Consider the following 18,291-nt stretch of genomic DNA (forward strand, 5'->3'; position numbering starts at 1 on the left):
TTAATGTTTCTGCTTCCTAATTATTTTTCATGAAATAATATAAGCGTGATCGTGTAAAATAAACCAAGTTCACCACGTAACACTATCCTATTACCTTGCTAGACTTTTATGTTTCAGTTTATTACATTTCATGGAAAAATCGTGACCATGCATGGCTTCGAAGCGTACAATAAACCAAATTATTTCAATTTTAAAATGCCAGATGTATATACTCTCCTAAAATGTCAAAGTAACAAATCGCTTATCTTCTACGGTACCAATTGTACCACTGTTTATCATCAAACAAAAACGGTAACGTGAGCCTGATTAGATAAATCGGGATAATTGTCAAAACGTGTACAAACCTACTCAAGACATTTCAAGCTATGATGATTTTTATTGTACTCAAAGATGAGGCTGGTTTTTATAAATATGTCAAAGAGTCACATCCGTATATAAAAATGATATGAAAATGAACACAATATATTATCCTCTGAATGATTCATTTTCAGTGTGTTTTTCCACACTCAAATTGTATGGGCAGGCAAATAAAATTGATAATACTTCATGATACAATAAATACAATAATTTGTGACATTATTTCAAACTTGTATTCGAAATTACAGTGATTACTCATTTGAATGATCTGGATATTTACTATGTAATACATACGATGGAGCCTTGTTTGTGGCGAAAGTGAGCTATAACGGGTTCATGAGATCATGAGATATGGAATACTGGCACAATTGTTTTCATATAAAGGCAAATATATTCCCTAAAACACAGGCTTGATAAGTAGTGTTGACTCACAGATAATGGGACAGCCAGAATTTTGATGACAAGATAATGGCAAAGTCATATTTTTGGTGACTGGATAATGGGACAGCCATATTTTTGGTTACTGGATAATGGGACAGCCAGATTTCTGGTGACTGGATAATGGGACAGCCAGATTTCTGGTGTCAAGATAGTGGGACAGCCAGATTTCTGGTGTCAAGATAGCGGGACAGCCAGATTTCTGGTGTCAAGATAGCGGGACAGCCTGATTTCTTGTGTCAAGATAGCGGGACAGCCAGATTTCTTGTGTCAAGATAGCGGGACAGCCAGATTTCTCGTGTCAAGATAGCGGGACAGCCAGATTTCTGTTGTCAAGATAACGGGACAGCCAAATTTCTGATGTCAAGAAAGCGGGACAGCCAGATTTCTGTTGTCAAGATAGAGGGACAGCCAGATTTCTGTTAACAAGATAGCGGGACAGCCAGATTTCTGTTAACAAGATAGTGGGACAGCCAGATTTCTGGTGTCAAGATAGCGGGACAGTCAGATTTCTGTTGTCAAGATAGCGGGACAGCCAGATTTCTGTTGTCAAGATAGCGGGACAGCCAGATTTCTGTTGTCAAGATAACGGGACAGCCAGATTTCTGTTGTCAAGAAAGCGGGACAGCCAGATTTCTGTTGTCAAGATAGAGGGACAGCCAGATTTCTGTTAACAAGATAGCGGGACAGCCAGATTTCTGTTAACAAGATAGTGGGACAGCCAGATTTCTGGTGTCAAGATAGCGGGACAGTCAGATTTCTGTTGTCAAGATAGCGGGACAGCCAGATTTCTGTTGTCAAGATAGCGGGACAGCCAGATTTCTGTTGTCAAGGTAACGGGACAGCCAGATTTCTGTTGTCAAGATAGCGGGACAGCCAGATTTCTGTTGTCAAGATAACGGGACAGCCAGATTTCTGTTGACTGGATAGAGGGAAACAAATATAGTTGGATAAATGGTGGCTTATATACAGTATAATTAGATAATGGGACAACCAGATAAATGGTGGCCAGATTCAACCAGGCTTGAAAGCACATGCTTCCAAAACTGTTAGACAACAATTTCAAAGGTGTTTGATGCTATTATCAGTAAGCACTGGAATAAAATAAGAAGACACTCCAAAGGTCTCAACAGGTCTCTACAATCTGTAATAGAGTTTGTTTGTAAAGATTTATTACCAACACAAAGAACAACTTGTTCACAGTAGTATGTTGGGCAATAAAGAAAATCTCCTTTTAAATCCCCGGAGGAACTATAACAAAGTTATAAAATCTACCATAACAGCTTTCTGAAACACCACTGCAGTCGTAAACCGATCAGAAGTACCTTCAACAAATTGAAAGAAAAAAGACCCCAAAATCTTCACACTGTAACATCACTTTACAAGCTAGTGTCTAATGTATGGGGAGATTTTAACATGACGGCTCAAAACTACAGGCTTTCCCATACTCTACATGGGGTACAGGCAGACAACTTTTATACGTTATAATACATGTACTTAATTTGTTACCCCCTATCGAGGTAGAACTAAATCTCACCTGAATTTCAGCTGGTTATTTCAATATATCAGCAAGCTAGCTGTGTATGTGTTCATTACACTCTTGAGTTCAGTTGGTAAAGTATATTATTCAAACCTTTTTATACAGTTTTTAACCTGCCTGATCCGGAAAATAACTGGGACCGAAATATCTGGCTTGGCTGGTTTGAACAGTCTCTGATTTTGATTATCAACATTTTGAATGTCTATATATATATCATAGTCAAATTGATATCATGCATTTCAAAAGTAGCTCCGGTATAGAAAAAAAAAAATCTTCTTTAATTTAATTAAGGATTGACCTTCATTTTGATGACCTATAAGGTAGTATGAACACAGCTGGCAACGAACATATTCAATGGTGCGTGTTAATGTTTAATAATTTGCAATTACGACATTTGAAATTTAAAAAAATTGGCAATATTTGACTAATACAAAACAGAAAAGACCGAAGTTAAGACAGGTATCTGGAAAAGGCATGGCCAGTGAATAATGCTTATGCTAGAATACATCTTGATAATTAGTTTATATAACATCAAGAGGTAAATACAATTTTTCTTGGTAAGTATTAAAAGCTGTTGACACATTCAAAGTAACACACATATTCTATTAACAAATCCTTTTTAGATATTTTGAAAAGAAATCTATGACCATGACCAGGATGATTTTCATTTCTGAAGAAGTTGGCGAAGTATATCAACGAATTAATAATGTGGGTATATATGTACAGTAAATACTCATCTATATACACATGTCCGTGTACAATTATGCTAACTTTACAGGTTTAAATGTCTCTGATACTTTACATAGCGCTAGGTTAAACACACGTTCTATCCATTTTAAACTTCATGTTCGGTGTCAGATATCCGATCTTCGGTTGAATTTCAAACATAATTCACATGGAAATTATAATTAGTGTCTTAAAAGTCAAATACATCTTTTTAACGGTCGTAAACCATCACTATATCTCCTGTCATCAGATATCAACAAATCATTAAAGAATCGTTCCTCTCAGACCGATACCCACACCAGGAATAAATGTACTTCAGGTTCTGAATGCATGCTATGTCAAAAACTTATTTCAAAAGATTTTTCTTGTATAACCATGTTCAAGGGTGATTGTACACTTGTAACTCTTCCAATGTTGTATTGCCCTTACTGTATTCCCCCTAATAATGAAACCTGTCCCTTATAAGAGCCTCCTATCCTTTTTCTCTGATCTTAAAGTCATACAATAATTAATGACTTTCTTAAAAAGGTGTCTGTTATTGCATTTTTGAAGACTTGAAAATTCTGCAATTAATCAATTGGTCGCAAAACAATAAGTTGTTACGTATAAACGCCCAGCGAACTTACCAGTATTACTAAGAAATACGGTTGATGTACAAAAACCTTATTGTTTCTGCTGCCAATAGAGTTTTAGAGTTAATTGAAGCATGACCATGAAAATTGTTATCTACAGAAATATTGTGATATAGTACAGCACATGTTTATTGGTTTCCTTTAATTATGATATATAATTTTTTTAAATATCGGTACTCGGGCTGCTACAGGTAATTATAACATCATCACAGACAATTTTTATATGTATCGCTCTAAATCACTTGCTTTGATCACAAGGAACAATACACTTATGTTACGAAACTCTGGCAAATGAAACTGATGCAGATTTCCTTTGACATTTTTAGTGTAAATATTCATGTAGCGAGAAATTGTATATCAAAAGGACCTCAAATATCCTGGATTCCCTTTAATAGGATTTTCTTGAAACAAGTGGAATACATTTCTACAAATACACACATATAAAAAGTTACTTTTCACCGATATAACCAGCCATTTCATTTGGTCTCCCCTATTCCAGAAATATTGTGAAGCATACCCAAGTGTGGAAAATTCTACTTGAATATATCTCCCCAAGACCATCAGTTATTTAGCTCGGACAAGTGCAAAATTGGGACACATTTGTTTTGGCCATCGGCATGCACGAATATTAATCCGGCAAATGCTTTGAAAATACTTTTTTTTAACCTGTAGCTTTGTATACACATGAATTTTTGTGTCCATTTTACTCAAACTATGGTTCAGGTATTACGTTAATGATTTTCTTCAAAATAGTAGAATATCAGTTTGTGTTTACTAATTAATTACAACTTTGTAACTGTATTTTGGTGAAATGTAATCAAACCCATAGAAGCAACCACCTGTATTAAGAGACCACCTGTGTTAAAAGGCCACATGTATCCACCTGTATTAAGAGACCACCTGTGTTAAGAGACCACCTGTATTCAGAGACCACATGTGTTAAGAGACCACCTGTATTAAGAGACAACCTGTGTTAAGAGACCACCTGTATTAAGAGACCACCTGTGTTAAGAGACCACCTGTATTAAGAGACCACATGTGTTAAGAGACCACCTGTATTAAGAGCCCACATGTGTTAAGAGACCACATGTATTAAGAGACCACCTGTGTTAAAAGGCCACATGTATCCACCTGTATTAAGAGACCACCTGTATTAAGAGACCACCTGTGTTAAGAGAGACCACCTGTGTTAAGAGACCACATGTATTAAGAGACCATCTGTGTTAAGAGACCACCTGTATTAAGAGACCAACTGTGTTAAGAGACCACCTGTGTTAAAAAGCCACTGTTTGTGGCCCTCTTTGTAGTGATTTCATTATGAAGTGAACCTGCATTAAGAGACCAGCTTTTGGATTTTCCAAGAATGGTCTACTGATACGGATAATGATTGTGTGCATACACTCTTAGCTTCCTGAGCTGTTATCTTTACAGAATCAATTAGAGAAACAATTTCAAATTCAATTTCATTAAAACCAAAAGCAGGGGAAATTTCTAGCAATTCGATTTTTCATTGCTGATTTTTCAGATGCCCTTAACTAAAGCTGATGTACAAATGATTGTGTGAAGCGTATACAGAACTTCACCAATCTATCTGGTTCACCTGGCAGTTACATCAGCAACAGCAATGAAATAGAAAAGGAAATTTCCGCACAAACTTCAATCACAATAAACAGAACAATACCTGATGAGCGGCACTTGAAGATTGTACGATTTGTCAGAAAATATACAAGAATATGTTCCTAATATTGATTTTATTATTTGAAGCATCTTTATAAGCACAATAATCAAAATCAAAAGGTCTCTTCCCGCCAGTTGTTGCAAATGCATTGTTATCACAACAAAAAATTATGTTTAACCTCAAACAACTAGAAGCATTATATTCATAATGTTGCCTGTTCTTCTGAGTCACATGACAAAATGAACGCATCAACAATTATGTACCGGCTAGCATTTGCATGAGACAGCAGCGTAAAAGGAAATAAAGCTGTACAGAATAATTATCTAAGTAATCTATTTTTCCTGATTGTAGATATCATTCAAATCTCACACACCTAAGTCTTGTGATGATACTTTCATCCTTTTGGTTTATTATCGTAGGAATTCTATTTTTCTGGATGTATATATTATTCGAATCTCTTACACCTACTGTAGCCTTGTGACAATACCATAACCCTACCATAACCCTTCCAAGTAATTCTCTTAGGAATTCTATCATCATGATATAGATATTATGCAAATCTTGCTCACCTAGTTTTGTAACAATACCATAATCCTTCCAAGTTATTCTCTTAGGAATTCTATCTTCGCGATACCCTCACTGTAACTACTGGTATATTGGACTCTCATAGGAATTTCTGTTTCCAGATATAGATATTATACAAATCCTGTACATCTAGCTTGGCGATAAACCATCATCATAGATTCTACAACACACAAACCTCATCGGTAGAAGGTTAATTTTTGTTTTGGAGATTCATCAAGACAAGAATAATTTTCAGTCATACGAAAAGCCGGGGGGTGGGTGGGGGGTGGGGGGGGTGAAAGACTTTTTAAAGAACCATGTTGTTGATCACCTGGTCCTAACGTAACCTTTCTAATTTCCCAAACATCCACGCAACAGCAATTTAAACGAGTCCGCTAAGATTAAAACATGTTTAAAATTAATTTAACGAAACCCAAAAAACTTAAAAAATTATTTCAAGACCTAATTAAATGTCTGACGTTGTCTCCAAGGAAGAAAGCTAAAAGCGGGCCTGCTGTCGTAAGGTCCGGTTCAAATGTTTGTGCTATACGAGTCAGGCAAGTTAAGAACAACAGTAACTTCCATTCTTAACTTAATTTGATATCAGGTACAAACACGTAACACTAAGGTTTACCTGGACAATGGGTGCTTTAATTTGACCAAACAAGCTACAATGAAATCAATGGCTACAATCTCATAACTCCAAGATGCAAGTTTTCCTCAATGCCATGAGTCAAACCCACGCCTACCAGCGCACCAGGGTTCAAATGTTGTCGAAGGCTCTAGACTTCATGGCTGACAGCTGGGGCTTTAAAATCATGAAGATATCATATATTATTTATAATGTTCTCTTCGAGTGAACAGTCTGTACTTTTCCATGCCAATTTGCATATTTTTTGACAGTGTTGTTTGAAATTATTCATGTACATCGATGTTTGGTTAAGACTTTTTAAAAAAAAATGTTTTTACCATTAAAAGACTGATTACATCTATAATGTCTGGTAGGACACCTCTGGTGTCATATATTGACTTCCTCAACAAGATTGTTGTGTACAGTAATTTCTTGTGTATTGTCCGCCTTATTGAACTGCCTGCTGACTTCAATTTTTTTTCTGGGGACTTTTTGAGACAGATAATGGGCCCCATTCCCAATTGTCACTATTACATATTCATGCCTAATTCCCAAATTTGTAGTTTACACTGAAATTTTCCTTTCCAATTGGTACATTTTCTTCATAGAATGAGACAAAATATGGCCCAATCCAAAATTAACAAAAAACATCAAAATATCATTATTAGGAAATAAAGTCTGCAGACAGCCAACTCTAGTAGATTGTCCATAGATTGTCTGCGGGTTTTCTGCTAAAATAAAACTTATGATACGCCATGTATACAATATAAACTTGTAATTTCTCCTCACTGTCGTAAGTGTCAGTTTCGTATATCCCTCACTTTTACTTATCAAGATATGTAAATCTGTTGAGAAATGATGCTAGAATCAGATCTAGTAGTCACCGAGTTGTTTTAGTTTGTATATTATTAAAATCCCTTATATACTGAGAGCGCCATTCCTTATTCTGATGTCAATAGTCATGACGAATCCTAGTTCTCTACTTTGTATTCCTCATACATAGACGACCTAATTAATGCCGGGTAATAGGAATCACCTTTCAACGCATACTTTCGAGTAGGTCCTGAGAATTTCTATAATTTTGCTGTGATTTTGTTTAAAATGAAAGATGCATACAATCATTTCACGTGGCCTGTACTGTTTATAGTTTTATGTAAACATTACCTTGCATATTGCTTGCTTCATCAATGTTAAAAAAACGTTCGGCCCATGGGCAATACACAAGAAATCACATTTCATACCATAATCTAGCTAGATAATTAGCAGCTCAACAGATTTTAAATTCAAAAACACAAAATAAAGTTTATCTAAATTCTAAACAAACTCATATCACATGCATGCAGACAGAACTTTCCCACATGGCAATATAAAACAAGAGGCCCAAAGGGCCTTAGCGGTCACCTGAGTTTTATCATAGGTACTGGTAGCTCAACATGTAAACTAAGTGAAATACAATATTTGTCATGTTATCAAAGGATAAGAATTTTTAAAATATTGGTAAATTTTCCCTTTGGGGCCCCTCCCTAGCCCCTGGGGATGTGGTAGGAATCCCAATTTTACTATGTAATACCCTCATCCACCAAAGATTATTCTGACCAAGTTTGAATAATTTTCCGCTGAAAATATACCCAAAAGTGTTATTTCCCTATATAAACTATAGTAAACTTAACCCCTTCCCCAAGGGAAAACAGATTGCCCGGGGGTCCTGAAATATACAATTTGAATAAAGACCCTGATGATATCATAACGATGAACAGAAATTGACTGTGGTACCTCTGAGTCTGGGGAAGAAGATTTTTTAAAATATTGGTTAATTTTCCCTTTGGGGCCCCGCCCTGGCCCGTGGGGTTGGGGTAGGAATCCCAATTGAAACAACTTTGTAGCCTCATTTTTCAAGGATGATTCTGACGAAGTTTGAAAAAAATCCATCCACTGGTTCTTGAGAAGAAGTCGAAAATGTAAAAAGTTTACGCACAACAGACGACGCACGATGATGATCAGAATAGGTCACCTGAGCTTTCTAATAAGCTTAATTTTTTGACAAAAACAATGAAGTAACTGTGACCTTGATACCAAAAAGACATGGTCAATTTCCAAAGCATTCTCATACTTGATCTGTGTGTAGATTTTGTGAAAATCTATAAAGGAATAAAGTTGGTAGAATTTTGATATTGAATCGGAAGAGTTGTTACAGGAGAGGATGGGACAGGCATGATTAAACAAGATGAACACCAAGGGTCACTCAAATATCCTCCACCCCTCCCTCGTTAAACGAAGATATTGCGTCAGTTCAATCGCAGGTCACAATCTCTAAAATGCAAGATTGTATGCCTGTGTACGTTATTGGTCGTAACAGCACCCGTGCAGTCCTCACAGCACCAACGGCATAGCGGAATGTCTCAATTCACCTTTATAAATCAATCTGCATTTTATTTGCCGATAGACATGTTTGCCTCATGCCTTCTTTGCTATGGCATACAAGCCTAAAACTGTCTCAATGTATAAATGTTTCAGCTTCACTGACAGTAAGCATTCTCCCTCTATAGTTTGTTTTGCTGTTCTCTGAGGATCAGTTTAAGCCATCCATTGAAATTCAATTATGTAAATTTACTTTGATTTATTCTGTTTCAGGTAGATTTGTTTCCTGTATCGTGTGAATCTTTTCCTAGCATATCAAAAGGATAGAAATGCGTCATCCTTTTTGAGAGATAGAAAAACAAAGCACCAGATATGCACTTAATCAGGTGTACGACTCCATGTTATTACACTATACAGGTGAAAACATAAACTGATTCTTTTGAGGGGCTGGCTCTTGGAACACAATTTGTTTTTGAAAGTGGTTTTGTGTGACCTTTGACCTTTAACCTTGAGCGATGGTAACCAAAATCTAATCAAGTGTACAAGTTTATGTTGTTACCACAATATGGTATAAACTTTAAATAAGTTTTTTATTTCTAATGTGGTCAAGAGTGACCTTTGACCCTTTAACCACGACAGATTACCACTAAAGTAGGATCAGGTGTAGAATTTAATGTTACCATGATCAAGTACAAATATTTGATCAAAATCTGGTGAGGGGCTCCTAAGATCTCCTGTTTGCTTTTTACAAATTTGCACATTAATGTGCTGACAAAAAATTATCAAATTTCCCCCATCGTTTAACTAAGTGAATGGTATAATAATTCTAACATAAGAAATACTTACAGACACAACCATATTCAAAAGTTTATTGTGCTCATATCCTTGATCATAGAAGAAAACATTAAGTTAGATTTTTTAAAAGAACTGGGCCAAATTGTACAAATGTACTAAAATGCATTTTGATGATATAGACATGTATATTAGACCCACATGAAGAAATGGTCAGTAGGGGGTTGCCAAGTCTTTGGGAACCTCCTGGCAGAGCTACAAACACTCCATTCCCACACCTAGCTAGATCCCCTTCGCCCCACAGGTGCTTCGATTCATGCAACAGGATGTTGCCAAGGTGTGACCAGCGATGGTGCTACAAACAGCTCTATAGGTATGTATCAGCTCTCCAGCATAGCTTCGTAACCTGAGTTTCCCATCCTTATAAATCATACTTCCGGCCATAGTTTCAACCGGAGTTCCTCTTCGTTATATATCATACTTCGTGTTGGGCCAATATCATTGCTTCATTTTCAAGATTTGTCTTCAGTAAAACAAAATATCTTCTGTTTGTCCGTGATTCTTTGGTTAGTCTCAATGTTTACGAGTTTGAAATTTAGATCAAGATCAACGTTTTAACCAGGTTTTAGAAGTCTGAGTATCGTACATGGATGAATCAAGAATCACGACCTTGGACAGTTCAAATGAATGACCTTGAAACTGACAAACCAACAAAATTTGAAGACAACATATCTACACAAACCATTGCTAATAATATTAGATCCAACAAGTATAAATTAAACCTAACATTTTCAGGTAAAACCAATATGGCTACAGGAAAAATATTATTAAGAATTTTTATTGGCATTATAGGTATTATTTTCTTACCCACCTGGAATGGATTCCAGCATTTCCTCCATATAGACAGAGAGACAGAGACAAACTTAATTCTATTTTTGGCCTGAATACATGTATGTACTAACGAAATTTTTATCAAAGTTTGACAAATAAATCAGATTATATATAAATAAATTAAATAAAAATAGCTAAAAAGGAATTTACTTCAGGACTCCTTTGTACTTACAGGTGAGGCATGCAGTACTAATGAAAATCTGGCCTTAATTTGTAACTGCATTTCAGAACTACATGTTGGTCATGTCATGCAAAACTCTATTTAAAGAATTAAAAAAAACACTTTTCATTTGCATTTTGATAGGATATGTATGTCATTAGTTGATATTTAAGCTTATGTGAGTGTTGTCATGGTTACGATTACAACAGACCAGTGGAAGGGTATGAATAAAATCAAAGGGTTTTACTGATATTAACAAAATACCACCTGTCCTATCCAACAAATTGATTTTAGAATTAGCAGAAATTATTTTTTCTCAATGTATGTATTAATTAATTAAGATAGCCCTATTCCGTCTTTGCGTATTGCAGAGTTATCTTCTCTTGGGAACAGGTATTAATTGTTACGTCATTGGTCTGTGTGAGAAAATTACGTGGTTTTCTCAAAAATTGATGACGTTTCTCTCACAAACAAGTGACGTAACAATCAATACCTGCTCCCAAGAGAAGATAACTCTGCAATATGCAAAGACGGAATAGGTATGGCAGCAATTATGATGCCAAAATAAAAAGTGGTCACTTCATTACATGATCGTTGACGTCATGTTAAATGTTCTCATATTGGTGATTAATTTGCATTATGAAAGCAGTAATTCAGATCGCCTGGTTAAAAAGTCATCTTTGTAGACAGCAAGCTTGTTATTAAGCTTAAGCTTAGTACAGTGGGATGTCACAGCTTACACATCTTAAAAAATCTTAAAAAATACCTTTTATTACATACTCAGTAAATCTTACATACCATGGCCCACTTGTATAAAACATCTCAAAGTTAAGGAAAATCTCAAGCAATTTATTGTCAATGGGAAATCTTAGATTTGAGGAAATCTCAAGAGTTGAGATGTTTTTATGCAAGTGGGCCCATATCTATCCTACAATAAGACCAGGGGGCCTACATAATGAACATTTAACCTTTAAACTCATTCACCCCTGAAATTTCATAATGAACTATTCCAACCTTTGAATTGGAAGAGTTCAAATGAGTCTTCAGGGGTGAATGAGTTAATGCAAAGAATGGTGCATGACTTATAAAATTGGGTGGGCTTATTGTAGTATAAATACGGTAATATTTCCTGTCAAGTAGTAGGTGTAAGTAGATGGGAAGGACCTGTACAAAGCCTCACACAGTCAGGGGGGAGTGCTTAGTGTAGTGATACCACAAGTATCCAACCTAATGTTTATTTACTGGACATATTAAAAGTACAATTGTACTATTATGTTAATTATCATTAATGGCAGAGTTTTCATTAAAAGCTGGTTGCCAGCATGAACCAGCTATATTTTTAGAATATGTACATACAGGATGAAATTGTAGCAAGTGAATATTCAACCGGCTATTCTTTCCAAGTCAACAACCAATTTCAAAACTTGGTGAAAACAATGAATCATGCCATCAGTTTTAAATACAAATTATTTACTAATAAAGTTGTTGCAGTTGTTAACAATATCTAAGGATTAAAATGCACTCAAAACCATCATCAGCCTCAAAATCTCATTTGCTCAGCTGGTATATTAGATAGCACTTGATGAATCCTGGTGATGATGGGTAGGATTTATTTAGCAAATTATATTTGATACGGTATATAATATTATGGTAATAGGGGAACCATGACATTGTTTACTTGCTCAGGTGTTCATTTAACCTTCCAGACAGTTTGGCCGACTACTTGCACATTTAGAATCTGAAAATTATTACTGCAGTGCATATGCTAATGGCCTAGTACATGTACTCTTTTACTTTCACATCAACAACTTGAACGCATTCCGTAATTTCCGTTCACGGTCACTCTGTTCAAGTAAACGTTCATTTACTAGCACATACACCCATGCAGTTTCAATTTGGACAGATTTTGCACATGTAGAGAGATGTTCACCTGGTTGATCACTCACAACCTGGACAGACTCAATTCGTGATCAGCTATTTTCTTCTACATGCACGCCGGCTATTTATTTATTAACTCATTCACCCCTGAGATTTCATAATGAACTATACCAACCTTTGAATTAGAAGAGTTCAAATGTGTCTTCAGGGGTGAATGAGTTAAGAGCCTGTAGACTTGCTCAAGTCAATATTTAGACAAGAAAATAAGTTATCAAAGTGACTATTATAAGCTATAGTGTCTATATGTTGACACAAAGGTGGTCTAATGTTCACAGAGCCGGGTACATTTGTTATAAAGTAAATATATTTATCAGTTTACTGATTAAGATATGAAGTACATTAGCCTGCTTTCCTTTTTTTTCGCAATCTAACAACTCACATACATCATACACACAAATGTCATACCATACATAAATTAGATAAAATTACATGTATAAGATAAACTGCGCAATACCTCAGATCCTGAAGTAAGTTAATATCATTGGTGCATTGGATAAGTATCCAATCCCTGAAGAATCAGTTAATGTGCACTTATGCCTAGCCAGTCGCCAAACTTTCTAGTCACTGTGATGTACGGCATTGATATAGCGCATCAGAAAACGGAACTTGTAAATTCCTTTTTTCGTTGTTATAAAACATAAATAAAAATTAATTATTATCATTTACATGAATATGCAAATCAGAACAAATCATCTGAAGCTAATAATAACATATTTGTGAATTTTTAAGATATTTCAAAGAAAAACATTTCATTTTGATACTAAGATTATTAATGATATACACACGCAGCGCTAACACTATATATAAAATAACAAACCTTCCTACAGACATATACCCTGGTGAGGTAAATATATAGCTTTTGTTTTGACACAAAGATCAAGCATAACCATATTTTACCATGCAAAGATTGAACATCTGACGACAAAAATACACATTGCTTGATACCTAAACCATAAAATCCTGATACCTCTCAAATAGACTGACATTTTGGTGATGATTTGGGTGCAAAATGATTTTCAGGTAACCAATTTTTCAAAAGAATTATAACATGGCCTTTATACAAATATAAATCATTACCTTAAGTTGTGGACAAAAACATGTTCTACGAACAGAAAGTGAAATGCTATAGGGGTAGCTGTAAGCCTTTGATCACTGTTCGATTAACAAGTGAGGTTCATTGACATATTTAACAGATAACACTACAGTTGTATTCCGTCTTTGCGTATTGCAGAGTTATCTTCTCTTATGAGCAGGTATCGATTGTTACAAATGTACGTAATTTGTTTGTGAGAGTAACGTCATCAATTTTTGAGAAAACGACGTAATTTTCTCACACAAACCAATGACGTAATAATCAATAGAAGATAACTCTGCAATGTGCAAAGACAGAATAGGTTGATGCAGGGTTAATATGACCGATGTGACAACAAAAAGCATCTGTAAAGAAAAGGACAAAAAATACTCAGTTTAGAAATGTATATCATAATGCTTATTGTATATTTGATATGATACAGACTGCATGAAGCGCTCTTATATAATTTTTATAGTTAGGTAATAATTTGTTTCAAGGGAGACAACTCCATCACGATTCACAGATATAATTTTTACGGTTGCACATAACCTTAACTTGAAAAACCCCATCTCTGCTCATTACGTTTACCGATTGTCATTTAGGCTTCAAATTCATTAAGAATTTATTAGATTTCTACCTAATGTTTTTTTTAATCAATACATGTAGCAGATATCATGTGCTGAAGGATGAGGTTCCAGTCAGCCATGCAGACACACAATTGCAACAAGACAATAGCTCAACTAAACATTATACTACATGTATAACTTTTTACCAGTTGTTCTGATAAACTAGGAACTCACATTATATCACTTGTATGTCATGTCAAGGTTAAATATTTACAGGAGATCTAGCAAGTAAAATAATGGTAGCCAAAATACTGAATGTTACCGCTTCCGTTAGAATGTGTCTGAACACAAAATGTGTGCTTAGTGTTTCGTGACCATGCACATTTGAACCTTGATGATGTGGTAATAAAATATTTACACATATATATATATACTGATGATCTGATGAACTGATGAGCCATGTATTTGATACACAATACAAGATGTCATCACAGGTTGAGGATATTATCATATACAGTACTCAGGTTACTACATGTTCTATGTGCCTCTTGCTATTAAGAGTCATAGTACAGAATATACGGGACTACAGATCTCAGCGATCATGAACTTGTTGTGTAATGAAAGCTAAATGAGTTGGTTGTGTTACAGAGAACAAATATTTAGGCCCGATTCCAAGTACAATGTACTCATATTACTGTTTTTCACATGTGTATAATTTTCACTTTTATAAAAATTAAATCTCTTTATATCATATATGCTCCTCATATCACTTGCTATCTTACTTTTCAACATCATATTTCAATATTCTTCACATCTTTTCCTCTCTCTCTTCTTTTTTGGTAAATTTCTTAAATATGACTTCTTCAAAATCTTGCCCCCCCCCCCTCCCCCAAAACAGATCACTGACATTTTGTAGCTGAGAATGTCATTCTCTGGTACATTTTTGTATTTCTGTATCAATTCAGCCTCACTTTAAAAATAACCTTATATACACTTGGTGAATGAAGTAAAACAAAGCTCATTTTGAACCATGTAACAATTAAATCTTTGACTGTTACAAATCATGTTGTTCAACAAAGTTTCCTCCTTATTTATTTTGTTACAATTTCACAATTTACACCAATTAAGGTATATTTAAGATTATCTTGGTTGTCCAATTTTGTCAAGAAAACATATTTCTGTATCAATTCAGCCTCACTTTAAAAAATACGCCCAGATTTTTCCGACAGCATCTTTTTATTTTTCAGTAAGCCCATTTACAGACACAAGCACCTATGATCCAGTCTTACAATTACAAACCTATGGCTTAAATTTGTTCTCACGTTGACTTAGTTTCTCTTCTGACATCACGGAAGGAAAACTGTGAACAGGTGGTCACACGCTCGTAGACAGAGGTAGAATTTTACGAAAAAGATTCATCGCTTTATAACATTTACAGTTATGCATTACCTACATCTGAAACATGCCTGAAGTTATACTAGCCAGTATCCGACAGACTCAAGGACTTTCCATCGGATCCCGTTGAGTTAGATGTTAGAGGGTGAACCGATGACTGCGCAGACAACCTGTCTATAACTATAGAGATCATTATTACTATGACCTGCATATAAAGACCACATGTCTATAATTAAAGATTACCTGTCCATAAAAACCACATATATATATCATAAGATACCAACTATCAATAACAAATACCTGTATATAAAGACCATCTATGTATAAAGACCATAAGAATATAATTAAAGCACCTGTCCACAACAAAAACCTGTATATAAAGACCACCTGTCTATAATTTATTACCACTTCTGTATAAAGATTATAATATATAATTTAAACACCTGCTTATAAAAAGCATCTAAATATAAAGACCACATATTAATTATAATAAAAAACATATATAATTTAAATTAGACAGAATCTACCTATATACAGAGCACCTGTGTATATATGTTCATCAAAAGACCACTATATACAAATCACCTGTGTATCAATACCGCCTGTCTATAAAGACCACACATAATTAGAGAACATCTGCCTGAGTATTTAAACCACTGGGGGGTTATCAAAGACCACCTGTCTATAGTCTACTTGTCAATTAAGACCACAGCTAAAATTGCACAAAGTTGCTTCATGGATTGTTACTGTAAATTTTCATATTGATATTATTGAGAATTTGTTAGAATTTTATGTTTTCGACTTTCTTGCCATCAAAGGATGATTCCCAAAACAAACAACTTATGTTATGAATTTTCATATTTAAGAATATACTACATAAACATTTTGTGTAGATGAGTGGTAATAAATTTGATCATGCTTTAATTAAACTTGCCGAGATGTCTATCAGTAGAGATCACCTATAATCAGTGCTAGCTGGTCTGTAATGACCGACTAACATGAGGACCAACCCTACGACTAAACCTTAAATTTCTAATAACCTGACCACATAATTTCATTCCATCATATATCCAATTAATTGCTTAAAATTGCTTGGGTGGTGGGTGGGTAGGCGCAGTGGAAAATGCACTTGCCTTTTACCAAGGCAGCCATGCAGTTTTCGATTCCCCGATCGAACATGAAAAGGTATGGGGTCACCTGCCCGACCAAATGGGTTTTCTCCGGGTACCCCGGTTTCCTTCAACACTAATACGCCAGCCCGCTAACACCCCGGCAAACAAGAGTGATTTATATAATTTGTAAAAAAAAATCATAATTTTTGTAAAATAAAGTTTTATTTTTTTACTTTTAATTTTTTGAAATTAATTAGTATATTAAATAAATTAATTCATTTGCTGATCTGTAATTATATGGAAAACGACTTCCTGTCTATTAAGACTACACGTTTACATTTTATGTGTATATTGTAATGTCAACACTGTATGTTTTTCTGGGTCATATCTGGGTCATATCTTGTGTACAATACACAACAAAAAGAAACTTTAAAATACATCCGTCATGGAGGCAGAGGTACAATCGAACACCGATGTTTACTTCTTGTACATTTAATCAGCAGGTTGCCATTCAAGCTTGCACGCTGAGAAATCGATTCATGTACGTGCACCAACAAACAAACAGGTGTCGGCGATATAATATTCAGACGTTTTCTAACCTCTTAACATTTAACCCTGTCGTTCTGAAATATAATCGCCGGTATATGTGCCATTATGTTAAACTGGCCACACTTTTAACCTCGCACAAACTGGACAGTCTACATTGACAGAACACTGTGTAAACATAGCCCCAAGATATCAATGCTGTGTTATTGGCTAGTCAGTGGCTGTCGAGGTTTAGTGAAAACGTTATAGAGACCTCAAGTAATTAGAATAATGTCTAAATATAAAGACCGTACTTACGTTCCAAGCACTTCCTTGAATATGTATCGTTTCTTAACATCCTTCTCTTTTCCCATTTTTTTACCAAAGAGAGGCATATTTGTAATGAAGATACTCGTTGCACTGTCAAACCATATATTTCTCAGATGTCATCAGTGGAACACAACCATTTTCTACTCGCCCTACTGCCACTCAGTGACGTCACAACATGGAGGTATATACTCATTTGCATAAGTAATCAGAGCCACGCGAGACTAGCTCATGCTGATCTGTTGATCTTGCTCCATGGTAACCATTCAGAAATGTGTTTCGCAAGTGGCATATTCAATAAAGCGATGCTTTTATAATATCGGCGGACATTATCTTTGTTCGTCGTGTGGCGAAAACAGCGCACACGGATCTCTACTATAACAAGCGCGTGCGGTTCTCCTCCGTTGGTGTATTTTTGTGTCGACCGTTTTATTATTGGTTTCTGAAAATATGTCAGTTTTCCAGGCTGTAGAGTGACTTCCCTTTCAACGTTATACCTGTATAATTTCGAGCTATGTACACTTTGTATTTTACATCGGTTTATTTTTGTTGATTGTGTATTATTGTCTTTATCAAAAGTGCCAGTACA

General features: G+C 35.3%; 1 protein-coding gene across 2 annotated transcripts in view; it reads right to left on the bottom strand.

Annotated features, from left to right (window-relative positions):
• LOC110442509 (calcium/calmodulin-dependent protein kinase type 1-like) overlaps positions 1–17,893 on the bottom strand; it is a 115,647-nt gene extending 97,754 nt beyond the window's left edge. For both annotated transcript variants that reach the window (XM_021486154.1, XM_021486153.1), the window contains exon 1: positions 17,694–17,893. In XM_021486154.1, the coding sequence (XP_021341829.1) occupies positions 17,694–17,770 (77 nt within the window). In that variant the 5' untranslated portion in view covers positions 17,771–17,893. The remainder of the gene's footprint in view (positions 1–17,693) is intronic.
• Positions 17,894–18,291: the final 398 nt, after the last annotated feature.

This window comes from Mizuhopecten yessoensis, unplaced genomic scaffold (assembly GCF_002113885.1).
Source record: "Mizuhopecten yessoensis strain PY_sf001 unplaced genomic scaffold, ASM211388v2 scaffold716273, whole genome shotgun sequence".
NCBI classification, from domain to species: Eukaryota; Metazoa; Mollusca; class Bivalvia; order Pectinida; family Pectinidae; genus Mizuhopecten; species Mizuhopecten yessoensis.